Source organism: Malurus melanocephalus, unplaced genomic scaffold (assembly GCF_030028575.1).
Source record: "Malurus melanocephalus ecotype Western Australia unplaced genomic scaffold, MMel_1.1 scaffold_125, whole genome shotgun sequence".
Classification (NCBI taxonomy): domain Eukaryota; kingdom Metazoa; phylum Chordata; class Aves; order Passeriformes; family Maluridae; genus Malurus; species Malurus melanocephalus.
Window position 1 is genome coordinate 812,280 of NW_026623357.1, and position 27,449 is coordinate 839,728.

Below are 27,449 nucleotides of genomic sequence, written 5' to 3' on the forward strand. Positions count from 1 at the left end.
ATCAGATCTCCTGGAAGTTAACTTGCTCCAAAATAATGATTTCAAGTCCCTCTGGTGACACATTTTACAAGGAGCTGCTGGTGCAAATCCGACTATTTCAGTTACACTCCTTTCCTCTGAATAACAGAGTTTATTTTCAAATTATGAAATATGGACAAATTAAAACACACAGGGCCAGGCTCTTATTGCACAAGTGGAAAAGCTGAATTAGCTCCCAGTCAACAGATTTACATCTACTCCATGTAAATCACTGAAATGAGGTTTCCAATCAGGCCAGAGAAGTAATCAATCAATCAATTGGTCTGTAAGTGACTGAAAGGATCCATCCTTGGACACAAAAACGGATGGAACTCGCTGACAGGAATTTAGCCAAGTTTAAARTAAGAATGCACGTCTGACATTTGTTAAGTTTTGAAATAGAAACAGAAACAAACTTACTTTTGGTACATTAGCCAAGCCCTGGACTACAAACACCACAGGATTTCCCGCATTCTTGATGGCTTCTACCGCTTCCTCATGGGTAGCATTCTGTAGATCTACCCCAGAAACCTGACAAACAAAGTTCATTTTTATCAGGTACAGAGCCATCACAAGGCATCACAAACACTTGCAGGAGATTAGAGTATCTGAGGAAGGCATCAAAAGCAGTCAAAAGTAATTATTTGTAAAGTATGTTTCGATGATGGTTTAAAGAAAAGTGAATTAYTTGTTGTTCATAATTCAAAGATGGSCATATGCTGCCCAAAACAATTCTTCTAGATGAAAACATAAAGAATGAGATATCTAAAATAATGTTAGATATAATCTAACTCTTTCAGATTTTACTCTTTTCAGATTTTGTAAACTAAATCCCAACAGCACTATCAGCTTGGCACCCCAGATTCTGAAGTATTAATTTGGGGAAAAATGAGCAAAAAAATAAGTAGAGGTGCAAGGCAGGAATGACATTTTCCCCCACAGCACCTGCCAGAATCAGGATTTATCCCAAACAGTGGCTATCAGTTAACTACTCCAAATCCACACACACAAAGTAACAGCCCATAATTCAGTATGAACAGTCTGTGTGCTTGCATAAATTAAATTTATGCTTTTAGATATGCCATAACCTATTTCTCATTTATATGGGAGGAGGACGCTCCCATTTTTTCCACTTCCCCCTCAGACAGCAGGACACATYTTTTCTCAAATACAGAGGAGAATATTGAAAGAGCTCCACAGTCAGACCTTCAAAAAAGAAACACCACCAGAGGTTCCTTTTGGCTTTCAAAACACAGCCTTGTCAATACTTTATGAAGTGGGGGCAGTATTTTGTTCCTCTCTCCACCCAAAGCCGTTTGAGTCAATTTTTATTTCTCAGACTAAAAGGGAAGGTTTATCTCCATTTACCTCAAGTATTTTATCTCCAGTTTTTAAAGCCCTTGTTCTTCCTGCTGGGCTGTCTTCCAAAACTTGTTTGATAAAGATCCCTTTAAGTTCCTCTCCATTCTTCAGGCGTTTTATGACGGTTTGTCCACCAACAATACTGATTCCAAGGGACACGTGAGGGTCTCTGAAAATCTCAACACTGAAAAAAAAAAAAAGTGGTACTTTTAACAGCTTCAAACAGACTTTTTAAACTATGAATGCAAAGCCTTAAATGAATGCAAGCTCCTGGTCTTTCAAGAAGATTTAACAGAGTAAAGAGATAAAGTTGGAAGYTGAGAATGCTGTCCAAAGAGTGGAGCTCCCACCCTGAGCAGATCTCACCCCACAAAAAGAACATAATTTCTGCTGCCAATCCGTGCCCACTGGGCAGAGGCTTTGATTTCAGAGGAAGTCAGATCTTCAAGTAAACACTCATCCTCTTTCAGCCTGAGCAGATTGTCTGGGAATGGGCAGCCCTGCAAGTGGCACGCTGGACAAATAATGAAATATTTCATAAAACTTTCCAAACACCGACTTCAGTGAGAATACATCAGCTCAAGCAGGAACTTTCTGATCATATTTTACTCGGGACCAGCAAAACAATTCACCTAAAAATGTTAACAACACAACGAGGATGTGGCTAAAAGTTGGCTTGGCAGTTTGGAATCCTGCCACAGAGTTGAGCAGGGAAATCATGGAAAAGGAGAGACAGCAYAGCACTGTGTGCATTGTTCACACCTAATTGTTATTAAATGAGCAACAACTTGTGGGTCATCCACAACCCAAACCAGCCAAGCTCTCCCAAGACAGCTGTATAAATAGAAGGCATAATTCTGCTGAACATCTGCTAAAAATTCCCTGTCTCCAGAAAAACCTGAGGTACACAGGTACCTTAAAGTTATGGCAGAGGAGGAGAGAAAAAAAAAAAAAAAACCCAATAAGAATTAATCTGGCTCACAGAAAGAAAAAAAAAGAAGGTAAATGGGAAGGAATAATGCAATGATATGAACATACGTCCGTGGTGGTCCCCAGTGGCTGAAGTTTGGAGTTTCTTCTCCTTCTCCTTCTTCTCTCTCGGGTAATTCACTGATTTGGGGCAGAGGGGAGGGGAGGAATAAAAAATAAAAGAGGCATCAGCCATGCCAGGTCACAATTCCTCACATATTTTGTATCTGGCAGCGAGACAGCAACACCTTCTCACGCTGCCCAGTTTAAAGCAAATGTACAGAGACCAGACAGGAATTTTTGTATTTAGGTTTAAATGTACTTAAGGAATGCTCCAGAAATAAACATGATGGGCAGACCAAATTTATAAGCTGCTCTGTGATACACAAMTCTGCACTGCATTTACTCATTCCAAATGACTATTTAAGCAATTAACATTTATTTTTTGATAAATATGCTGTGATGCTCAGAGAGGGATGTAAATATGCCAAAACCAGTGAGCARATCATGATCCAAGTGGGAGAACAGATCCTGTGTGTTCCATTAAATCCTACAGAATAATCCTCTCACCTTACTGCTGAGATGCTTTCCTTGTGAGAGGAGATTGCAGATGAAATTAGGGAAGGATGAAGATTGGAATCAACAGGCCCCAAAAGCTCTGCTGACCCCAAACTGGTGGGGAAAGTCTGGGACACATGACAGATAAAGGAAATACCCAAAATCAGTGCCAGCTCAAGGGTTTTCAGCACCACTGGAGCTTCCTGAAGAGGCCTGAGAGCCGTGCCTGAATTCTCTTCCCAAAAGGAAGAACAAAGGAGAGGGAAAACCAAGAGGAGAGCTCCTTAAGGAGCCAGGAGTGAAAGCTTCACCCTCTCCTCTCTGTGGAGCAAGTGAAGCAGTAGCAGAGCTATTTGCACTTTTCTGTCCCAATACTCAGCAGAGAAAACACGAGCAGTTTTAAGGTTTTTAGCCAAACTGAAAAGTTTTAAGGTTTTAAGGCAAACTCCATCTCCTGGGGTGAAAGTTACAGAGCTGGCCCTCTAGGATCTCAACCTTTTGACAACTCAGCTGAGCAAAGCAAGAGGACAGGTAATGTCATTAACTGGAAACCTTTCCAAACCTGAACTCTTTCTCCTTACCTGTATGATGCTGTTCTGGGCCGAGCTAAGGTGCTCACTCTCCGAGATTCCTGGGTCTTGGAAAAAACAGAATTCTCCTCTTTCGGCGCTTCCTTTCCAACATCTTCCAAACCAGCAGCAAGCCCAAGTCCTTTGGAGTCACTCTGAAGCTTTGTCTCTAAAGAAAAAAGAGRCAGATGTGAACTTCTGTTTCCTCTGTCCAGGCACCCAGCAGTTATTCCACCCTTGGAATTAAACCCTTTATSCCATCAGGKTCYAAATGTSTTCAGGGCTGGACAGGGCTYGGAGCTGCTCCTCCCAAACAGGGAGTGCTGCCTCAGCCAGAGGGGTACATTGATTCCCCTGATGAATCTGCCAAATTTGAACCATCCATCTCTGKCCATCTGACAAGGAGAAACTTTGCTCCTGAGCACAGATCACAAAACCAAGATGTGGGGCAATCATCCAGCACAGAGCTACTTGCAAATTTTTGGTCACCTCCAAGGCCTTATTTTTTTTTAAGTGCAAAAATTTATAAAGTTAGCAATAAAAAGTGWCAGAGACAGGGMTATCTGTGKMAGGGACACCTTCCACTGTCCCAGGGTGCTCCAAGCCCCATCCARCCTGGCCTTGGGCACTTCCAGGGCAGCTTCTSTGGGCACCCTGCACCAGGGCCTCTGATWAAATTATTTCTTCCTGCCTTCTAATCTAAACCTGATCAGATCTGGAGGAGGAAGCAAGATTATAAAGCTGCAACCTATTTAAAGCCAGACTGCCTAGAGCCTGCAGGAATCTCCATTTGAGTATTTTATCATTCCGAAGTATTGGTGTCTTGCTAAAAAATGTAATACTGTAAATACAAAATTATTCAATAAAGAAAAACTTCGTTACAAACCTAAATCCACCTCAGTTTTCACTTCTGACGGGGTCATTTCAGCATCAAATATGTCTTTTTGGTAGCTGCTGTGTGCTGGGGATCCAGAAAAGTGTGCAGCAGCATTCTCTTCACACTTCACAGAGGAGAAAAGAAGTAATTAAAGTTAGAAAGCAATGGTGTTAACTTACACGGGGGCATTTGACAGGAACATTAATTTTTACAGCAAACATCCACATTTCCTCAGCTGTGTTCATATTTATTCAGGTAACTCTGAAATACTAACTGCTCATTTAAATACTAACTGCTCATTTGTGCGCTGCATTAAGAAGAGGCGTGAAAAATGTTCGATGCAATTGAAATATAAAGATGAAACTGCATCTTTCTCCTCACCTGTAATTCAGACACAATTTTTTTTTTATTCTTGCTCAGTTGTTTTTTTATAAGTAACAAACGGATAAATTTAATATTGTGTGCTYTGGTATAAAACTGTCAGTAGAAACTGCATTTTAGAGTGTTTACACAGACAGTGCTTAAGGGGACAAGCCAAGCAAAACCTGAAATTCTCTGTGGCTCTGATGTTAAATCCTTCTTCCTCCTTTTTTTTCACATAAAAGCACACACCTCAGAAACTGGTGCATGGCAGGCTGACAATGTCACTTTTTTGTTTGGTAAGGGGATGAACAAAGAATCAGAAGAAGAAAATAATTCTCAGAATACTTGAGAGAGCTGTATAAATAAGAGTTTTGCAATTCACCTGCAGCTGTCTCCCCCTACTCCTTTATCCACCAGTATCCTTGCCATAATTCCTTCTACCATATCAGTTTTTGCTCAACTGTACAAGGAGGAACTGATTTGGGTTTAAAAAGTGAGGAAAAGAGGGAATTTCTTTCACTGAAGCCCCTGGAGTATTAAACCCATGGAGTGACATTCTGCTGCTACTGACATGCCCCATATCAGCACAGCTTCTAAAAAAACCAACAATCCCACAAGTCAGAAATGGGAAAAAAGACAAATTCAGGATATCTGTAAATATTCCAATCACATATCTCACCCCAGCAGGTCAATACACAGACAATAAATACCCAAAAGAACCTTCCAGAATACACAAAAGGACAGACTGGTGTTTGCTAGAGGTAGCCAAGTAAATAAATTAGTTAAATTCTAGAAATTAAGACACCAGAGAGAATCCTCAGGGTTTAGTTTTGCCCTGAGGGATCCGTGCTCAGCATTCCGTACCGTTTGATCTTTCCTGGATGGAYACTCCAGGGATTCCTTGGCACTTGGGCTAACTCTGGATCCCAAATCTTGCATTTCAGCAGTGTCCAGGTGCTTTGCCCATCGTTCTGTGCCCAGGTTCCTGTCTGGAGCTGCCTTCTCTCCAACCGACGTGTCACATTCCAGGAAATCTCCGTACTCCTCATCCACCAGCATCTCCCTCTCCTCCTCCACGTCCTCCTCTTCGCGTTTCAGGAACTCACACATCTCCCAGGACTCCTTCCCATACTCCTCATCCTTCTGAGCCAGCTGAAAGGACCTTCCCAAGTCCAAATGAGGTTCATCAACGAGCTCTTCTCTGAAAGGTGTCTCATCTCTGAAACCCTGCAAAGAATTGAAGGAACACAGATTTTACATCATTTCCTCCCAACTCTTTTAAAACAATGCTATATGCTGTGCCCATGTTTAAAGTATTCTCATCTTTAAAGTGAAAATCTTCTGCCTTTTGCATTTTCTAAAGTAAAATAGACTCTGTGACTTAGGATTTTAACACCAAAAGCAGTCAGCGCTAATTTCTTTTCAGCATAAAGAAATTTAAAGCTGCATAGGTTAGATATTACTGCAGCYATTTGGAAAAACCAATCTGGACTAAAGTGAGGGAATKAAATTATTAATTAACATTAMAAAAACYAYAGGAAAAAAAGTACATATAATCTAGTTAAAGTGCTTCAGACATATCTGCTGTTGCTTTATGAATGCATGAGTGTTTTTTACAATACTGTCAGCTAAATAAACAGCCTAAGACTTTGCTTATGCAACAGTGCCAGCAACTTAAAATCCCCAAAAAAAAAACCCAAATAAAAGCCACATTTGCATGTCCCTATAATGGATATTCCATACAATACTGAACCTGGGGGAGAAGGGAAATGCATGACCCACGTACTCAAAAAAGGAAATAAATGACTGTTCATTACCTTCCTTAAAGAGAACAGTGCTCACCTTTCCACTGAACTCAAACCACAGAGCAACAAACAAAAAGAACAAACAGCATAACTGAGGGAAAAGGTATGAAAACCCACCCTGAAGGATCTCAACTGTTTTTTGGGGGATTTGTCAGGTGTTGCCCCAGGTTCCCAGGACTCCCATTTCTCCCGAATGCAATGGGGTGCTCTTCATTGGCTCACAGGGAGGCTGAGATTTCGTGCCCCGCACTTCCTCCAGAATTTTGCCACACTCTGAGAGCTTTTCCCCTCTTTTCTCCAGGCCACCAAGTCTCTGTGGCATGAAGAACCCCCAAACCCAACCTCAACACCCCGAACCCCTGAACTCCCAAACCAATGGAGATTCAGGGCTCCTTCCTCCAAATGTTTTTATTTCTGTTCCCTGCCCCTTCCCAGGCTCCCCACAGCCCTGCACCAGCTCTGACCTTCRGTGTCAGGATCCTGTTTTGCTACATTTGTAAAAACACAGAAGGAAAACCCCCAGACACTGCCAAGATGTTTGTATAATCCAAGTGAAAGTCAGGAGAGAAAACAAGAGAGAAGCAGGAGCATGAGGAAACAATGCAGTCAGTAGCTGGCACGAGAGCAGAACACCAGCAATCCAGAAATCAGCACATTTTATTAATTGAACCAGCATTAAATGTTYCTTTAACCCATCTGATGTGTGCACCTCGATCTCACAAAACACTCAGCCTGGAGAGATCCCAATTCTCTCAATTTTAATTTCATTTTCCATCCCTCCTGCAGCATCACTCTCCCAACGCTTCCCCAAATTTGTGGCGCTCATTCTGCCAACACTTCCCCAAATTTGTGGCACTCATTCTGCCAACACTTCCCCAAATTTGTGGCACATAAATCAGTGGGTTCTGCTCAGAACCAGCCAGGATTTGTGTCCCTGACCCAGCAGTTTGTTCTGGATCATCCCTGGCTACTGCACTGCAGCACCCGGTGCCTCCACCGGCACAGGAACGCTGCAAACACCACAGGGAAATTCTGTGACAGTGAATTTATTTGTGGCAGCAAMTAAAATCCTCAAGTTCCTTCATTTTTGGGGTTGAAATTTTGGCTGCCTCAGAGCAGGAACATCACTCCTGGCTCCTGTGTGAGCAGGTARGAGAATAAATGAATGGAATTTTAGCTGCTCCCAAAGCTGTCATATGTGAGGTAAAAGAAAATGCAAGTGAATTTCTCTGTGGTTTTTCTGTCCAAATCAATCGTCCCAGTTTCAGGACTTTTAAGATAAAATACTTTCTTTAAAAGTATTTAATGTGATAAAATACTTTCTTTAAAAATATTTAATGACACTGGTTTTATTTAGGATGTAGAAAACCAATCTGAGCTGGCAGAGGACTGATTCCCTGCCAGGAACCCTTCTCACACCTCCAGAAAACAACAAAAATGCTGTTTTCCATTGTGAAAATCAGTAAATATCATTTATCATCATCCAGGCTAATTCCTTCACAGCATCCCCACAATACTGCTCCTTTTGGTGCTTTTGATCTCCCATTTCAGCATTAAAAATAGATTTGCATCCAGAGAMAGGTACACATAAGAAAATCTGGAATTTATTTTTCTTCCTGTGCCGCAGTTCTGGATAATCCTTTATGTATTGTCTTTTCTGGTTTAAAARGAACACATTTGCCAGCATGAATTCTGCAAAGCACCCAAGAAGAGAYGAAAATTAAAAGATATCCACATCTCTCCAGCTCTGCACTGGTGAGAACTGCAATATTATTGCCATTACCTGRTATCTGAGTTTCTCACTATCTTTAGTGCTACATCCTCCCCCAATAAACAGAATTATTTCTCAGATTGTAAGGAAGAGGAAAATTGAGGCAAAAGTAAAGGARTCACTCCAGAGAACACTGCAAGGCTATGAAGAAAAAAGCATTTCCAGAGTGCCTTACACTCTACTTTTTAATTAATGATAATTCAAAGCATTCTGCTCCCAAATCTTAATTTCTCTGCAAAGCTGAGCCCACTATTTCTGAGTCACAATAACAACCCAGCGTTCCTATTTCACATCTAAGGTAACCCAAGGTATTTTAATGACATAATAAATTCGATAAGGCAGTCTGGGAACAGCACTGGTGAGTGCTCCCAGTGCACTTGGCACACAGCTCGCTGCTGGAGGCTTTTTCAGAGGGAATCCAACACTTGAGTCTTACCTGAAACACATACTGTATTTTTTACTATAAAACATAATTTCCTGTCTGTATAAACTCGAGTTGAACCAAAAAAAAGTAACCAAATACCTGTGGTGCTTCAAGTATTACTGAGAAAYTGGTGTTATCTATCGGTTCTGGAGAGTCAGGGCTGCTTTTGATGCTGCTCGTATCCACACCGTGCATGTTCTCCTCCTCTCTGCTCTCTCCCTGAAAAAGGTAATCCAAACAATGAGTCAGGAAAATGACTGTAAAAAAAGAAAAAAACCCCACATTTTTCAATAAATTAAAAGGCAAAAGGAGAGCCAGCCATTAGAAAATAGGGAAAAAGTTACAGAATTATAAAAATAGAAAGTCATAAATTGAGAAGATGAAGTCAGCAGCTTTTGTTCTTTGAAGAGATTGGTTCAGGTGCACTAAAACCTAAAGAGATGTGTAGGAAAAAGACAAACACAAGGATCTGAGCAACAAAATACCAATTTTTAGAAAAGGGAAGAATATACTTAACAGCTTTCTTACATTCCCATTTCACAACTCCTCTACCACTTTGAATTACAAGCACTTTCTATTAACTGGGGCTTTAATTAATTTTGCCTGGGTGCCCTTGATGAACAATACTGCAACATTCCCCAGTAAATGCCTGTTCCAAAGCCCTGATTGCAGAAAAGGGAAATTCTGCTTGAATTTACAGCCTTGACTTCAAACAGAGCAAGTGTCTTTCATGTCAGTGGAGCTCAGGGAAGCACTCAGCAGTGTCTCAGAGAGAATTGTGCTCCAGCACCAGTTTTGAAGGCAAACCTGGGTCTGCCCAGGCATTCCCACTTCCACCTGGATGCAGTTCAAGGAGAACTTGAGGACACTGGTTTTCCAGCCAGACTTTTTGGGCACCCAAAAAGCTGCCCATCTGCCAGAATTTCCAGCCCTCTCAAGGCACAGCAGCTCAGCTGTTCCCCAGACCCACACCTGAATTCTCCCCATCTACACAGGCCACAGCATCAAACAGGAAAAAAAAAATTAAAAATTGGTTCTTACCACCAAAGGCTTGCAGATTCCAAGGGAAACTGTACCTGGGGGCACAGATTTCAGCACTTCCACTGCCTCTGCCAAAGTGGCRCCGTCCAAGTGTTTCTCGTTCACAAACACCAAGCGGTCACCGGGCAAAATCTGCCCCCCGCGTTCAGCCACACCACCAGGCACCAGGGAGCTGATCACAATGGCTGTTCCTGCTGGATCCAGAGGGTCCTGAGGAGGAAAAATGACAAAAAATACCAAGTGAAGGCTTTGAGGGATGTTTGGAGAGGGTAAAGAGCACCCTGTTCATCCTCCGATGCTACAGAGCCGAAGCCTGCTGAGAAATCAGAAAACGCTGTCTGCTGCCACTGCCAGGGCCTGCAGTTTGCAAAAAGGGAAAATATTCCATCACTGGCCTAATCCATCAGGAAATGTGAAGATCTGAAAGGTGACTGATGCCCTGCTGCCCTGTCCTCACACACACAGACACAGCCAGGCCAACCTGGAAACAGAACAACAGCGCTGGCAGCGTTCCACCAGCCTCCATCCAGCCTGGGACGTGCTAATGTCACAGGAAATAACCACTCTGCACGTCACCCCAGGGCTCCAGAGAGGCAAAAACCATGGCAAAAGAAACCACCCCAACGTCAGGAATTTAATTCAAAATATTAACTTCGAATGAAACCCCCAAATATTCAGGAAATAGCAGTTTTTGGCTGCTGTGTTACTGCARTGTTTCTGCTCTGTCAACTCCACATGACAACTTGTAAAGGACATTTTCTCCACCTCAACAGGGAACAGAAGACAGCAAGGAGTAACCAAGATTATTACTGAAGGCAAGGAACACTGTAGGGGTGGATACAGAGAGTGTGATGCACAAAATATTATATATAACATACACATTGTAAACTGATGCAAATATTCACTTATTTTCATCTTTTATCCAGCATCAGCCTTTGCTTTGTGTCCTTTGTAATATTTCCATCACGCCTTCAGTCATTTAAAAAAAATATCCTCCATAATGAAATTATAAATTGCTATATTGTGGCAGAAAAATACACAAAATAAATTTAGGGTTTTTTAATTTTTTTGTTGTTTCCTCATATGTTTTTTTAAGATTGCAATTAGCCTTTCTCCCCCTTGCTAAGGGCTCATAAAGTTCAGAAATTCTCTTTGCATGCACTGGGCCTCCAAACACACAATCATGGACTATTTTCCCCTCAGGACTTGCATCTTATTCAAGGCATGGGAGGGATAAAACGAGGGCAAAATTCAAATTACAAAGACCACCACGAATTCAGCACCTCAGTGTTAATTTGGAAACAGGAATGCTTTCTAAACTCTTTATTTTTATATGACTACAGACTGCTTTCCAAGGGCACACGTTTTCCAAGGCATGTGCAAACACATGTGGCAATGATGAAATATCTGCAAAAGGCTGAAATTAGAGAGGTGAAATTAAAGAGTTCAGCAGGAAGAGCCACGCTGGAGCTGGATTCAAGTAAATAAAGATCGATTCTCTCCTGATCTACTGCTCTCTCCTGCTCTTTTGTGATTTTATAATTTTATCATTTTATCATTTTATAATTTTATAATTTCACACTTCCCTGTCCTGGCAGCGGAGCCCAGCATGGTCCCTGTGCCAAGGTGCTCCCAAACCTGGAGCTGAGAGAGGATTCCCTGCACTCCCAAAAGCCACAGGCTGCAAAAACTTGGGAGATCTACAGGAACAAATCAGAGCACAGGAAAGTCAGAATAATAATCCAAAAGGGCTCCAAAAGTATGAAAAATAAGAGCTTTAAGTGTTAAATGGTGGAAATGGAAGTTCCTGCTGCTCTTTGCTCTTGCCAGCAAAGCCCAACCACCCTGGAACCAGCACAGGCTTCTGAGATGGTTTAATTTGGGGCTTTGCTCCGCTGCAAAATTAGAAATTACTTTCAGGGTGTCTTTGCAGACCCAGGGTCCAGCCCAGACAGCAACCTCCCAGCAAGCTGGACACCACTAAAATAAGTTTTGCTGAGTAAATCATCTCTTGTTTTGGTAAGAGATAATTTACGCTCAAAGAAGTGCTCCAAGCAGCTTTRATCCTCATGCTAAAAAGGAARRRAGYTCCTGTAAAKRGAKGCTTTGCTRGAGAACRAACCCAGTGAGTTTTCTTGCCATGGCCAGGGAGGTTTGTGCTGGCTCCTCAATGCTCTCARCAGAAYTGCACCTCTGCTGACACAACAGCYTTCATRAWGTGACTTTTGCTGGCTTGGCTATAKTRATAAMAAATGARCAAAACAAACCCAGCAGCCACCCCCATCCATGCAGATCAAAACTGGGTGAGTGAAGGACTGGCCCAGAAATCACAGTGCTGGGTGAGGATGGGGAGAACCAGGCTCAAACCCCTGCTCTGCCTGATTCCAAAGCTGCTCTTTTCGGGGTTCTGGATTAGAACCACTCAAGCAGGACATGGGAACCTCACCATTAGAAACGTCAGTGGCCTAAGTACCACATTTCTGATGAGAAACAGTCCTCTTTCAACTCACCATTAAAATAAGTTTTGCTCAATAAATCATCTTGTTTTGGTAAMAGATAATTYACACTSAAAGAAGTGCTCCAAGCAGCKTTAATCCTCATGCTAAAAAGGAARARAGTACCTGCAAAGAAACAGCTCCTGTGCAGTGAAGTTTTGAGGAAATGTGATTATTTTTCCTGCTTCACAACACACATAAGCACAAGCCATGCACTGGAAATGCTTCGTGAAGAGCAGCAGGAATCTTAAAAAAGAGGCCCATGTTAAAAACTGCTGTCCAGGCGAGCAGGAAACAATTCCACTGCTGATTTCAAGCAGAGGGAGCTATTGCACTGGGAGAGAGGAGCTCAGCAGCAGCACCAGCAGCACTCAGAGCTCACCAGGGGCTGAACCACGATGTGACCAACACGAGGAATGCAGCAAATCTGCACCAGGACACACAGAACCACTGCATTTCAAGGTGTCATCATGCAAACACATTCTTTGTAATTCAATATTCTGTCTCAGCTCTGGATTGCACTTCCTTTATCTAAACCAGAGTGCTTCCCTTATCTAAACCAGAAGAACACTGGGATTTTTTGAAACCTTACCTTATGATTGTGACCCCAAGCACACCCTAAAGATCCACCAAGACAGCAAACACCAAATTCAAATCCATRTTTTCCAAATGAAGAAGTGCCACTAAGCTGGGAGGGCTGTTGTCTTGTTTTTGAAAGAAAGCAGGGCTTGCAGCAGGATGAAAAACAGATCCTTTYCTTCTTTACTAAGTGCAAAAGGCACAGTTTGTATATAGTTAGCACAGTTAAAAGCCAAGTTTGCTCCCACAGTGGGATTTTGGGGCTGCCTCCACATGAACAGACCAGCTAGAACTGTTCCAAGTTRCTAAAGAGCACCGGGGTGACTGCACACCTACCCTGAGGCTCTGGCTTTGCTTGGCTCATTTTAAGCCAGATAATGGTGATTTTTAGTCACCAGCAGGCAGCACCAGGCTTCAGCCTCTCCTTTAAAGCAAAGGCTCCTTCACTGGGATGGAGTTTACAAGCTGGGGAGAAATTCTCTCCCCAAACCCAGAGCTGAGATGGTGCTGGAATGGTCTCAGCTGGGACAGAGAAGTGACAGAACTTCGGTATTTCAAGGAATTTTGACACGGCTTTGTATGAGAGCAGAGGGAGAGTGCACTGCACAATCCCCTGCACACTGGCCATGTTAAAAGGGGCAGGAATCACAAAAACACCAAGGCAGTTAAAGACATCAAAGATGGTCATGAGCAGGCCATGGCACAGATAAAGGGGAATTTTTACCAGGGCACATTTAAAGAGGAACTTTTACCGCTCCTGAAGGACTCCTTCACACAAATGAATCATTTACGAAAAACGAGGAAAGGAATTGCTCTGCAAAGCAAGGCTGGGAGGAGACAAACCCCCTGAACTCACAAGCACTGACACGAGCTCTTTTTGAAGAGAATTCCACATGAGGACATTTGCCACTTATGTGAACATGAAGAGCTGTCCCTGCCATGCAGCAGAGCCCAGCAGAGCCCCCAGGTCACCCTTGGAGGAGCTCGTGTGCTGGGGCTGCTGTCCTTCCCTTGGTGCCCCAACCAGCCAGGGAGCCCAGGAATTTGTTTAAAACAGCCACTATTTATCCACAATTAGCACACCATGTATTTAACCATGCTGGACCATGGGTTTACCCTCCCCCTGCCCCCCCAATCAAACTCCACCAACATTTCCTGGAGCCCAGGTGTCAAATTTTTCTCCTTTTCAGAGCCTCAATTGTTCTGGATTTGTTTAGCAGCGGGGAGTCAGGCAGGGGCCACTGCAGTCACTGCCTTTGGGATCCCTGGGCACCACAAAATCTCTTAAAAACCTGAGCTCTGCTAAAATGTTAAGAGTCCCAGGAGCAGGGAGTTAAGAGAGTCCTGCGTGCAACTTCACTGTGGCTTCCTTGCCACAGGCACCAAAAACTCCCACTCAGAGAGCCTCAGGGAACAAACCTGGGGACAGAAGCAGAGCAGCTGACCTCTGTCCACCCTGCTGGGAAATGAAAAGGGGATAACCCCGGCTGGATCCTGCCCTGTCCTTCCCCAAAGGTGAGGTGTGCAGCAGCCAAGAGAGGGCACTCCAGGCCAGCCCAGCTCTGCATTCCCTGCTCTCCCATCCCTAAGCATCCATCCAGCCCCAGCAGAGCCTCCCTGCCATGAGGATGAGGAKCAGCCCTCAGCTCCAGCTCTGCTGGATGGGAGCAGCTCCCACGTTCGCCGGGGTTTTTGTTTGTGTTTTTCTTTTTTAAATTAGGCTCACATGAAAATGTAAGACAAAGCTGCGGGTGACTGACATTCCCTGTGCAAAGTCACTCTCACTTAGTTACAGGCTATATTAGTTTTGGCATCACTCGAGATCTAAATCCAGCCARCCTGACTTCCTAGAATATTTCAGCCTTCTTCAAGCAACAAACTGCCTGCTGCCACAAAAACACACATCCAAAATAGCGTGGCAAAGGATCCCAAAAGAAACAGTTCGAAACTTTTTTTTCCCCCTCTTGTACCATTTTTGATTTATCTGAACGTTTTTACAAGTGCCAATTTGTATGCTGCAGGTTTCTGTGAGGGAGCCAAAGCAAACGCCTCGGAGCTCAGAGGTCAGAGCAGCCCGGCTCTGCAACATTTGGCAYGGGACCACTTCCAGGTCTAACACACAAATCCTTATTTAAAACCCTCCAGTGGGTAAGATACCAGGCTGGAAGAGTCTTAGACACAAGATTTTCGATGCTCTACAACRGAAATGCACCCATCAACAACAAAATGAACCAGATTTGATGTTYGTCTCACTGTGGTGTAGAACAAAGGTAGAAGTGCACATGAGCAATGTACCTGCGTGCTCAGTRCTGTGAAATTACTCAAAATACTCATCCATACTCTTATTTTGGGAGTGCCTGTCGTTGCCCCTACAGATCCACCCTCCACAGTGACACCAACACCACCAAAAGTCAGGACAGAGCAGCACCCTGCAGCCTTTGCAAAGCTCTARGAGGGAAGAGAGGGAGAGGCAGCTGTGAGTGAGGTCTGATTCCCTCCTTAGGGTGGCCTCACTTCAGGGCTCAGACTCAGGGTCCAACTCCTCTGTTCATTCACTCCAACATGTTTACAGCAGTTGGCTGCAGGAACTGCCAAAGGCRCTCTGAAGCCTGGAAAAACATCCCTGAGAAAGTGCTTGACTGGTTGGTGTTAGATCCACTGCACAGGAGYGAAATTCGAAGCATTTCAGACCTGCTCCTGCCTCTTCCACTCGGGCTGCAGTCAGCAGGAATGCTCAGGAAAGGGATTCGCAGCCTCTGGAAATAAACTGAATAAACTGCAGGCTGAGGTGCTGAGGCAACACAAACTCAAATACAGAGCGACGTTCAAGGAGGAACGCTGAACCTCGCCGTGATGTAAGGCAAAGCACTGGAAATAAAACATTACTATTTATTGATCTGCAGTGAGGGAATAAAGCAATGAATTTCAGAAGCTCTGGTGTGCAGCCGGCATTAATCAAAACTTCTGTTGTGGGAAATGTCAGCGAAGGAACAGGAATTCACAGGGAAGGGGAGAAAAAAAAAACCCAGAAACAAACCACACAGAGCCCAACCCAAAGGAGGAGAGGGAACAGCAAAATAAAGAGGAGGAGGAGGTGGCACAAAGGGTTTCCCAGCCTAGGCTTTCATCACCTGRGATCTGCAATCCTATCAGCCCTCTCTAGCGAGAAGGATGAAGAAAATACCCCAAATCCCCACAGAACCCCCACCATAGGTCTGGCAGGGCTGGGGGGCTCAGCCCCCACCAGGGACCCAGGGAAGGACCTCACACACTCCACTGCTCCTCCCAAACAAAAGGATCAAASACAGGCAAAGTGTCACGGTGCGCTGGACTCAGGTGCCTGCTGCTATCTTTTAATTTATCACACTTCTCCATCAATCTGAGGTTTTATCCGCCTTTCATATTTGCTCTCGACTGAGCTGAAGTCACAGGGATTACATTCATTAGGCTCTCTTAATATCTTAGACTTTCAGACTTTCCAGCTCCAGAAAAAACACGCTGAGTGCTGACTACAGGGAAAAGCCRCAGAGATAAGGAAAAAAAAAATCCCTGAACTCATAAGGAAGTGGAGGAAAGCCACTGTGTGATGAGATAAAGAAGGGATAGAGATGTGTGGGAAAGGAGAAAAAAATACCAACAAGCCAAGGGAAAAAGGATAAATGGTATCACCTACACAGCCTGTGCTCAGTGGGCCCTAACACAGGTCSTGGGTTTGATCAGCTTTCAGATTCAAAGAATTCCTGAACTAAAAATCCAGCCGGGGAGCCCAGCAGTGTTTCCATCAGCCAGGTGAGCTGGCCCCAACACTGACAAATACCTGTGAATGGCAGGATGTGTTTGCACACAAACCAAAGCCCTCCTCTGCAAGGAGACCTCGTTCCACAAACAGCAAACACACAAATTAAGAAAGACCTTCTGCAGAAAAAGCTGTAAAATAAAAGTGGGGACACRGGACAGGCTGGGGTTTATGCAGCAGGATCTGCAAACAGCGACTYGGCCTGGAGAATTACAGAAACCCAGAGTGGGMTGGGTTAAAAGSRAACTTAAAGATCATCTCATGTYACTCCTGCCWTAGGCAGGGACACCTTCCACTATTCCAGRGTGTTCCAAACCCTGTCCAAYCTGGCCTTGGACACTGCCAGGGATGAGGAACAGCATGGACAGGGGAGCACACAGAAGGGCTGGCAGAAAGRTTGCAGAGAATTTTAAGGCTACAGTAAAATACAGTGAGAACAGACAGGAAATTCCAAGTGTTGGATTTGGGGAGCAGGGTGGGGTGCTAAGAAAACAGAACACCTCACAATTTCCATGGGTTTCCAGGACACTTCATGCTTATCCATCAGCACCAACGTGCACCTCAAATMTCATCATTTCAGAAGAGATTTGGAGCTGTCTGGGCTGAGCTTTCCCACACCCACTGCTCCACCATCTCCACGTGCCCACTGCCAGGCCAGCACAGCTTCCTCCAGCCTCATCTCCTCCACCTCAGCCTTGCTGAGATTTATTTACCGAGTGGTTAACAGAAAATCCAGCCACAGTTTTGTCCCTTTAAATTCTCGCCTTCTCTCGCAGGCAGAAGGCATCTGCGGAATAATAATGAATTTCTTTGGTTTGGGGATTTTTTTTTTGTTTTTATTAAAAGTTATTCTTTCTAGCAGGAAATGAAAAAGAACAACCAGATTGGAGAATTTGGGGGAATAAGGGAAAACATTTCTGAAGGTTAATAGTAATAATACTGCTCAGCGTTTATTTYGAGGATATGTGACAAAGCAAAGAAAAACAGATGTTCTCAGAAATGCTCCAGTTTCTCTGCAAAACTCAGGTACTGTCCAAAGCTGCTGCAGCTCACAGGGACAGGAGGGATGGTCCTCAAATTTGCTCTACAAGACAGTGAAAGGAGGGGGAAGGAAAATCTCCATYCTTTACTGAATGCAGGAGAACCTGGGGAACGGTTCACGGATTTGAAAGGACAAAATCTGCTGCTCTGGTTTTGGGTGGGATAGCCCATGGCTGAGATGAAAACAGTTTAATAACTGAWWAAAGTCAAAGATCATGACAATGCTAATATTAATAAACACAGTGAAAAGGGACATTAGGAAAAGAGAGAGGAATAAAAGCTGAGAAAAACAAGTGGTGMACAGCCTTGCTGCTGAACCCAACCTGTTTCTGAGCAGGGATTCTCCCCTCCAGGCCAACTCCCCCCATTTATACACCGAGATCGATGCCCTAGAGCATGGAATATCCCTGTGGCCAGCTCAGATCAGCTCTGCTGGCCTCGGCTGCACCTCCCCACGGGCAGAGCATGGGAAACMRAGGAGTCCTTGACTCKGAGTAATCGCTCCTTAGCAACAACTAAAACATCGCYGTGTTATCAACACTGTCCTCCTGCTAAATCCAAAACACRGCCCTGCAYCAGCTACCAGGAGGGAATTAACTCTATCCCAGCCAAACACCTGCTTTGGGATGARGGATGTGTCTGCCTGGACTTTTGTGAAGCTTTTGGAGCTGTTTTTCACTGGAAAAACTGTCTGTGAGTGGCTTGGATGGCCAAGGAGGCCGATGGCACCTGGATTGTGGCAGCAGGACCTGGGCAGTGCCTGACCCCTGGGCTGGTACCTAAAACCTGGGGGCAGTTTTGGGATCCTCAGGACAAGAAGGACATGGAGGGGCTGGAGCATATCCAGGGAAGGGTCTGGAGCCCCAGGAGGGTCTGAGGGAGCTGGGAAAGGGGCTCAAGCCTGGAGCAAAGGAGGCTCTGGGGGGACCTTGTGGCTCTGCACAACCCCTGACAGGAGGGGACAGCCAAGGGGGTCGGGCTGTGCTCCAGGGAACAGAGACAGGACAAGGAACAACCTCAAGTTGTACCATGGTGAAAGAAAAATTCCTTCTCTGAAAGGGCTGTCTAGTCCTGGCACAGCTGGCCAGGGCAGTGCTGAGTCCCCATCCCTGGAGGGACTAAAATCCCTGAGGATGTGGCACTTGGGGACACAGGGCAGTGTGGCCTTGGCAGTGCTGGGGGAACATTTGGACTCAGAGCTCTCAGAGGACCTTCCCACCCCAAATAATTCCACAATTCTGTGAGATTCCTCCCTAACTTCTCATTTAGAGCCAGACCGATGACYCCCTCCAGCCCAGCACCAGGGAATACCCAACCCCTAAGGTTCCTTTCCACCTCCAGATCTCCCTCACCAGGCTGTTCCTGTCAGTCTGTCCCTTTGATTTCTTATTAAAAAGTGGCCTCTGCTCTCCCAATACATAAGTACTTCAGCGCCGAGGTTCTGGAATCCACTAATCATGAGCACCTCAGAAACTTCTCCAGGAATGCGTTCAATTGCATTCACCAGCTCCCCAGCCCTGAAAAGTAGTTTTTAAGCTGAACTCCGAGAGAATTTTTCAAAAAGCTACACCGAATTCAATTCATGACACACTATTAAGAATTATTTTACACATGAAGCAGCTTAATATGATTTAAAGGATGTAGAACTTTCCCATAGGGGGAGAGAAGCAAATCCTCCGTGAGATGAGTACCAACACAGTTGGTACTGAGGCTTACAGAACTTTGATGTTAATGAATGTGGATGGGTTGTAGAGATGGGAGAAAAGCTGCCTTTATCAGTTTTCCCAGTACCAAGCTGATAGCCATTGTCAAACTGCTTTTTAATACAGCTGTGCAGCTTTTGCCAGCGAGCCACAGGTTTCCATCACATGACCAGGTGAAAATGTGCCTCACAAAGACGTGAATATGCTCCTTTGTTCATAACAAACTTATCACCAGAACAGACAAAGCTCAAATTATCACACGAGGGCAAACGTTTAGGCAGCGACTTGTCAAAGCATTCCAGCCTGCATCTCGCTGCTGAACAGACCAAGGAAGTTAAAAAAAAAAAAAATTAAAAAAAATATAATCTACTTGAATACCACCTTCTACAAATAAGAAGGCAGTTTGCTTTTTTGTAACTCTACATCTGGAGCCCGTTTGGGGCATAAAGAAAAGAGGAAAGATATTTGGAGACACTTAAATTGCTCCACTTCCTGCAGTGAATAACTATGCAGTGATTTTGTTAAAGAGGGAAAACAATCGTTTCCCATGCTCCCTGGGAGAAGGACAAAACACAACCTGCTGAATGTGCAGCAAAAGAGACTTGGGCTCAAGCAGCACCAAAAAACTGCTACTGGTGATAAAGGGAAACCAGAAATAAAGCAGTTGTGGGGTCCCTGTGGCCAGAGCCCAGGAAAATCACCCAGGCAGCCCAAGACAGGCGCAATTCACGCTGCTCCTGCAGCTCCTGGAGTGCTGAAATGCCTCTTTCTGCCCCTGTGGATCACTGGGAACAGGTGAGTCTGTGAGTTCCTACAGCCTGACAGCTCTCCAGGGCAGCTGCACCGTGCAAAAGCAACCAGGCACTGGGGATTTCTCTGTCAGCACAGACAGGGAGGAACAGCATCTCACAGTTCTTCCCAAGAGTGATGGAAAATGGGAAAACCTCCCCGTTCCACCCCTCATCCTCTCCAGTTTCCTGCACTCTGAAACAGCTGCTTTAAAAAGGCTCTGACTTCAAGGCACAGTAAATTAAGCTCCACATAAAGTCCATTCAGCTTTTTGTTTAATTTGATAAAAGCTCCTCAGCCCATTCAAGTTACCTTCCGGTCAATACTGCCTCAAGAAATCTGCAATTCAGCTACCTGTGGTTTTACCAATATCTCTGTAAAACATGACTGACAGGATCTGCTGGACTGCAGTGCATCAGGTTTTTGGTACAAACAGTTTCAGGGCTCAAAACACCTTTCATCCTACTGGGATCTCTTCTTTTTCTTTATGAGTCTCGTGGGATTTTTCTTTCCTCTCACTCTGATTCCTCAGGATCGTGGGCATTTTTAGACAGCATTTCTCCTCTGTTTTAACCTGATAAGGTATCTTTTAATTTCTTCCTAAGAAAAAAGGATTGATCTCAAAATCAATGGCTTAGCTGTTGACTTGCTGGCCAGGATTCTGGATGGGGCTTGGAGCACCCTGGTCTGGTGGGAGGTGCAGGGTTGGGARCTGGATGAGAGTTAAGATCCCTTCCAACCCAAACCCTTCAGGGATTTTGTGATTAGTTCCAGGCTAGACAAAGTTCCTGTTAAGCTGGATACTTTCCTTTCTGCAGACAGAGAACGTTAAATACGCTGATTGTAGCCTCTTGCACCCCAAACTCTCCCCAGGCAGCGTCCTGGGCCCCCCACTCACTGTCAGAACTCACTTGGCACCACCTKTGCCAGCAGCACCACATAAAGGTGAGTGAAGAGGTGAAAGGGAGAACAAATTCCCCAAATGGAGCTAGAAGGAAATTAAGAGAGGCAGAGTGTGTTACTTCATGGAGGAGCTGGCCAGAAGGCTGAGCAGAACACCTTCTTCATGGCCAAGAGACCTCTGCAGACTTCTCATCAAGCACCAGCAAGTAAAAGCCTGGCCTAGGAGCTCTGACAAGGTCCCAGCACAGTGATAAAAACAGAAAAAAAAGCCACAGAAGATTTCATTTTAAGAGGTCTTCAGTGTTTCTTATTTAAACAAAACAAAAAAATTCCAGTGAAATCCATAATTTCAAGAATACTGCCCACCCACCTCCCCTCTCACCAGGTACTGACCTTGCTGCCAGCAGACCAGCAGTCTCAAAAACTTTAGATTTCCTACTACATAATTACAAATTACAACATTCAAAATGGGAAAAAAGGTTTTTTTTTAATACACAAAGACCACAGGAAGAAGAAGAATATCCTATATAAATACCATCCTGTCACAGCAAAGGGGGTGACTCTATCCCAAAGTTTTAAGAACACATGCACAAACCTTATTAAAAAAAAAAAAAAAGGGAGGTGGCTCTGTTTTAAGCTTTTAAATCCCTAAAGACAATCAAAAGAAAACACAGGACAAAGTAGAACTACTATTGATTATGCATAATTGGTATAATTAATTTGTAATTAGTTCATTAAAATATATAGGCATTGGAATTATGCTTGTACATTTCTGGGAATATCCTGCAAGTCACTTGGGATGCGCTTATCATTTGTTTGATAGATGAAACATTATTAGAAAGACAGCCCATTAAAAATTAATATGCCAGAGTAATAATTTTCTCGATCTCAGCATTCAGTTTTCCACGCACTCAGACTCCGATTCTGCCTCACAAAGACTTTTTATTAACTCTGTTTTCCAGAGCATGACTTGGAAAGCACAGTATTTAGGACAACTGAGGCACAGCATCCTTTATGCTGAGCATGCAGCCAGTTTTGGGAAACGAAACGACAAATTCTATAAATTATATTCCATGGGAGCATTCAGCATCACATCTAACTCYATAATCCAAATTAATATGGAAAGGTAAAAAGCTCTGTGCTTGAAAACAAGTACCAAAGAGGAATGGAAAGCAGGAGGAAGGAACYCCCAGAGCACTGGGAGCAGCCTGGTCTGTGAGTGCTGAGCATTCCTGCGCTGCTGCAGCGTGTCTGGCATCTCTCACTGTCACAAATGCACGAGCAKAGCTCCTCAAACACTGCAGGAACAGCCACCAGTCCCTGCCCAGGGCTGGGATCCACTGGCACTGGCATTCCAGAGGTGTTGGCACCCCTTGGTGTGGGGCAGTAGAGAATCACTGCTTTTTAGCTCTGACGACACCTCCCTGCTCCCACTGAGCTGCCTGAAGTCCTTCCAATATTTCTGGGGTGTCATTTCAACCAGCAGCTACAGATATAATTGGATTTTAAAAACCCAGGACAGTCACATCATTTCCTCCAAGCTGGGTATGTAACACCAAACTTTCCTTGAATTTCTCTAATGGACAGAGGGTCAACCCTTGTRTGTTACCAACATCACCAGCAATCACAAACCTCCTTCTCAAAATCTCCTCTTCCAAAGCATTTTCCTCCCAATCCTACCTCCATGGCAGCCTGGAAAGGTTGGTCTCTTCATGAGGATGAAGATGGGCCATGGGAAGACCCATCTTCATTTTAAAAATATCGAAAAAACAAAAAAAAAATCATATTCCTCAAAAGGATCAAAATCAGCAGTGAATACAGCATCATTTACCATCAAAAGGCTTGGATTTTCTCCCGCAAAACAAAAAGTATGTGCCTAAAAAAACACTTTCTATGTTTCAAAGAAGGGTCTCTAGGTCCTTTAAGGCACAATTAAACACTGCTGTAATTCTGTGYTTCCCGGCAAATCTGTGTTAAGAATTCCAAACACTCTCCCAGGAACCACACACAGTTTTCTTTTTTTTTTCCTTCCTTGCCTCCACTGTAGCATGGACAATTATTTATTTTCTTTGCCTTGCACTCAAGGATGTGATGGATGTATTTACATAAACACAAGCAGAGTCGCAGATATCTCTCTATAAAAATTAATCTGCAGATGATGAAAAGTGTAAAAGATCTAAGAGGCAAATCCCAAACAAAAGAACACACTTTATACACTTTATACATAAATATCTTGAAATTATAAAGATCTGAGATTAAGTGGTTTACCACTCATTTAGAATTGATTAGAATGCATTTAAATTTAGCTGCAAGTACCACAACATTGCTCGTGTATTTGCATCTGCGAGTAAGTAAATAAAAAGCCTGTTATTAAAGCCTTCATTAATTCTGATTATATGAGAACTTAAAAGCAAATCTGTGTATTACTGCTCTGTAAAGACTCCCAGCAACTCTACAGTAGAGCTGGCACTGCAACACAACATGTGTCAGCTAAAATGACTAACAGGATCTATTTTCAGTAATCTTAAATCGCACTGGTAAAATATAGAATTAATGGGTTTGCATAAGACTTCAAATATTTTTTGCCTTCTAATTCATTCCCAATTCCTGCCCCATTGTATCAAAAAAGTGAATTTTATATCACTTGACATTTATGTACAACAGTTGAACRCATTTCATTAAGCTACAATGTTTAGGCAGCGCTCAGATGTGATGTGTATATTTTTACAAAGAGCAATCCAGCTATTTTATTTCCTTATAAATATGATGACTGGAGGTTTAAAAAAATACATCACGTCTACTAGAAATATGAAGAACGTTTCATTCTGACTACAGAGTTTGAGAGTTTCTACATATTTAATTGAAGCCAGTATTTCTGAAAGGATCCATTAATTTTAGTAGGATTTTCTTCCAGTTAAAGACTTGTCTGTTAATTTCTAAAGAGTTAAACAACTAAGAGTATAATTGACTCCAACTAATACCCAAGAACGTTCACTTGCCACTCTCACAGCTGAAAAGTCATTCCAAGTTAAAACAAAACACAAAAAAAACCAACTTCYCCCAAMATTTARTCASTAAACTCYRAGTTATGGGGTGGAGTTTGATTCAAGTTTTTGCACTTTATCATGTGTAATAATCAGAGGTTTARAACACTCCAATCTTTACAGAGCTGACCTCAAAACATCATTTTYCCTACAGCTTCCAGGCCCAAGTGCCATCCCCAGTAATCAGCATCACACAACATTTTAAGGACCGTGCAAGACCAAGGATCAAAGAGATTTTGAGCATTTGATGATAAAGAAAAACATACCTGATAGTCTAAAATGCTGAATCCCAAACCATTTTTGTCTTTCTCCAGCTCAACAACCTTCACCTCAGGAGACCATAACGCCAATTCCCCTTCCTCCTCGGGATTGAAGTCTTCCTTGACTTTCACCTGGAAAATAAAAGCTCTGGTTCAAACATTGTTCTCTCAGCTCTTCACAAACACTGCTCCCTCAATATTTTGATTATTAATGGTGCATACATGCCCTAAAAAGTGACCTTTCATGGAATTAAAACTTCACTGAGCATTGTGAACACTGTTTTCTCCAGCTTGCTGCCTTGAGCACTCCCCTGAGGCCAGGCCTACACGTTTTGAGCATCAGAGCCCAACCTGGCACACAAAGACCCGTGTATTAGTCTAATTAATTGTTAGAATATTACTAACCTGTTACATGCTGATGAACTTCAGCTGTCCCATTAGATGCATAAAGGAAAAATAAACAGCATAAAAGATTTAACCACAGACAGCTAATAGAAAGGGCCAGACAATCAGAAAAGATGAGAAGCCAAGCTGTAAACACTTTTGCAAACGGGGAGCAASCACAAGTGTGGAGCTTTAGTTTGAGATTTTAAAGCTCCTGTGACGGAAAAGAAACATCTAAGTTTCATTTTTTTTTTTAATCCCAATTCTATAAAAACCTACTCAGAACATGGAAGCAATCAGCTAATGGTGGCAGGGATGTGATTTAGTGTAATTCAGAGCTCTCACTCACCTATTAAGTGTAGGGATGATGAATGGGATGTGCAGTCAGCAAAGCAGCTCYGTGATTTACCTACCTTGTCCTCCCCAACCCACACAAAAACCCAGAAACAGATGCACTTTTTCAAAAAGTGACCATCCTTTTGCACAAGGGGATGGCAGGAGAAGGCTACCTTTTGCTCAGGAGGGGACACTGCCATGGGGGGCTCATCCACCAGGGACTCGGTGCCATCGTCGAAGAGGCGCCGGCAGCACACCAGGGTGAAAGGGGGTGGCACTGCCTTGAGGAAGGTGATGGCCTCACGTCTGGATTTGCCATACAGCTGCACCCCATTCACCTGCAGGATGGTAACACAGCCACACAAAACAGGATCAAAAGCTATCAACCACATTCTTTAATTTTTTTCGGTGTGTGTTTTACCCCCACAGCCAGGCAAACAGAATTAAAAGGTATCAACCAGATTCTTTAATTTAATTTTTCTAGTGTATATTTTTCCCCACAGCCACACAAACAGAATTAAAAGGCATCAACCACATTATTTAATTTTTTTTTTTAGCATGCTTTTCCCCACCTGAGTGCTAAAGTCTAATTTTACCTGGGGATGCTGGCACAGCTTGCATGGTTTTATCCACACATGTTTCTCAAGAACATATACATTACTGCAAGGCTTCATCTCCAAGATSTTGTGACTACTGTCTGCTATATCGAGTCTCTTCAGCCTCCTCTAACCACTTTTCTGCTCACCAACTTTTCCAATCCAAAACTACTTATTTCTTTCTCGCTTGTTTCTTTGTCAAGGGGTTTTTTTTTCAGTATTAGGCTTACGTGTTCAAACTTTTTATCTTTTTAAATTCCATTTTCTCACAATATTTTAAACAAACGTTGGTTTTGAGCTCCAGTCAAAAACCTGAGAAGTCAGAACCACCACAACTACCTTAAGGGGTGGGCTCCATGACCTCAGAGGTGTTTTCCAACCTTAATGATCCTGTGATTCTAASTTTGCCAGTTTAAAATGCAACAAAGYRGCTGAAACKAAAACAGATCCTACAGAAAACAGGCAAGAGCTTTTGCACAGTAAGAAAGAAACCAATTACTGTAAGCAATTAACCAGAAAGCCCTGACAAGGGTCAGAGCTCACCACCATGCCATAAAATCAAGATAGTGAGTGATAACAGAAGATCATTGTTAATGGATGGTCTAAACCACAGACTTTAAAGAGGAAAAAAAAAATATAGATAGGTAGATAGATAAATAGATAATGGTGCTTTAAAAATGGGACACTGCATCTGAACTTTTTTTTGTAGCTGCCTCTGGATCCCTGGAAGTGTCCAAGGCCAGGCTGGACAGGGTTTGGAGCACCCTGGGACAGAGGAAGAGGTCCCCACCCATGGCAGGGGTGGCACTGGATGGGCTTCAATGTCCCTTCCAACCCAAAGCTTTCTGTCACTCTACAGTTCTGCTTCTGCAGGAAAAATAAGTGATCCATCCTCCTTTTGCTATTTGATAACTTTTGTATCCTGAGGGCACCTCTGTCTGCACCCCAGGGGTGTCCCTAAATAKGAGCAGGATGTCAGTGGGTGCCATAGATCTGCACAGCACCCATGTTCCCCAGCACTGCAGCCCCAAAAGAGCAGGGATTTAACCCAATTAGCRCTGTGGACTCAATCCCAACACCTTGTGGGTCCCAGGGATTCCTTTCACGCTGCCCCAAGCCTCTCTCACGACCAAATATCCACTTTGCCCCAAAAGAGCAGCCACTGGTGTAGGAATCCAGCACTCCATCCAAGTTACTGCACACAGGAAAGAGGRAGATAACTGAGAATTACCCTCAATCCTTCCCTCCACACCCCCACTGCCAAGGAACCCACACCTGATCCTAGAAAACAGCATGGAAACATTCCCAGACATGGACACACCTTTGTACAGGTGCTCTTGGGGCAGAGAATCTCCATCTCTGGAACATCCAATCTCTGAGACAGCTCCAAGACCTTGCTGCTTAGAGGGATTCAATCCCACTTTAGCCAACATTTGCTTCCTGCTCAATTCTGGTTTTCCCCCACATTTTCCTGGGTGCTTTTTGCAGAGTTTTATACAGTTTGCACTGCTGGGAAGCACCGAGCTCCTCCCTACATCCCAGCCAAGCAGAAAAAATTGAGAGTGGTGGAACCAGCCTCCACCACACTCAGACAAACTGCTCTGAGCTTTTTTCTGCAAGAATTACAGCAAGTGCTGAGCTATCAGGCTCGTCCATTAGTTAATTATTTAGGCAGGAGGATCTACGCGTAAGGATTTTTTAATGCTTGGAGAGTGGCAGCGTGGTGGAAAGCTACCAGCACTTCTCAGCATCCCGTGATGGATGGG

General features: G+C 43.7%; 1 protein-coding gene across 4 annotated transcripts in view; it reads right to left on the bottom strand.

Moving 5' to 3' along the window:
• The window catches only part of PATJ (PATJ crumbs cell polarity complex component), a 140,012-nt gene that overhangs the window by 81,289 nt on the left and 31,274 nt on the right, over nucleotides 1-27,449 (bottom strand). For all 4 annotated transcript variants that reach the window (XM_057370399.1, XM_057370398.1, XM_057370400.1 and 1 more), the window contains exons 15-24: nucleotides 25,261-25,425; nucleotides 24,374-24,499; nucleotides 9,758-9,967; nucleotides 8,816-8,935; nucleotides 5,581-5,943; nucleotides 4,363-4,477; nucleotides 3,489-3,645; nucleotides 2,419-2,490; nucleotides 1,387-1,564; nucleotides 439-549 (exon numbers count right to left, since the gene is read on the bottom strand). In XM_057370399.1, the coding sequence (XP_057226382.1) occupies nucleotides 439-549; nucleotides 1,387-1,564; nucleotides 2,419-2,490; nucleotides 3,489-3,645; nucleotides 4,363-4,477; nucleotides 5,581-5,943; nucleotides 8,816-8,935; nucleotides 9,758-9,967; nucleotides 24,374-24,499; nucleotides 25,261-25,425 (1,617 nt within the window). The remainder of the gene's footprint in view (nucleotides 1-438; nucleotides 550-1,386; nucleotides 1,565-2,418; nucleotides 2,491-3,488; nucleotides 3,646-4,362; nucleotides 4,478-5,580; nucleotides 5,944-8,815; nucleotides 8,936-9,757; nucleotides 9,968-24,373; nucleotides 24,500-25,260; nucleotides 25,426-27,449) is intronic.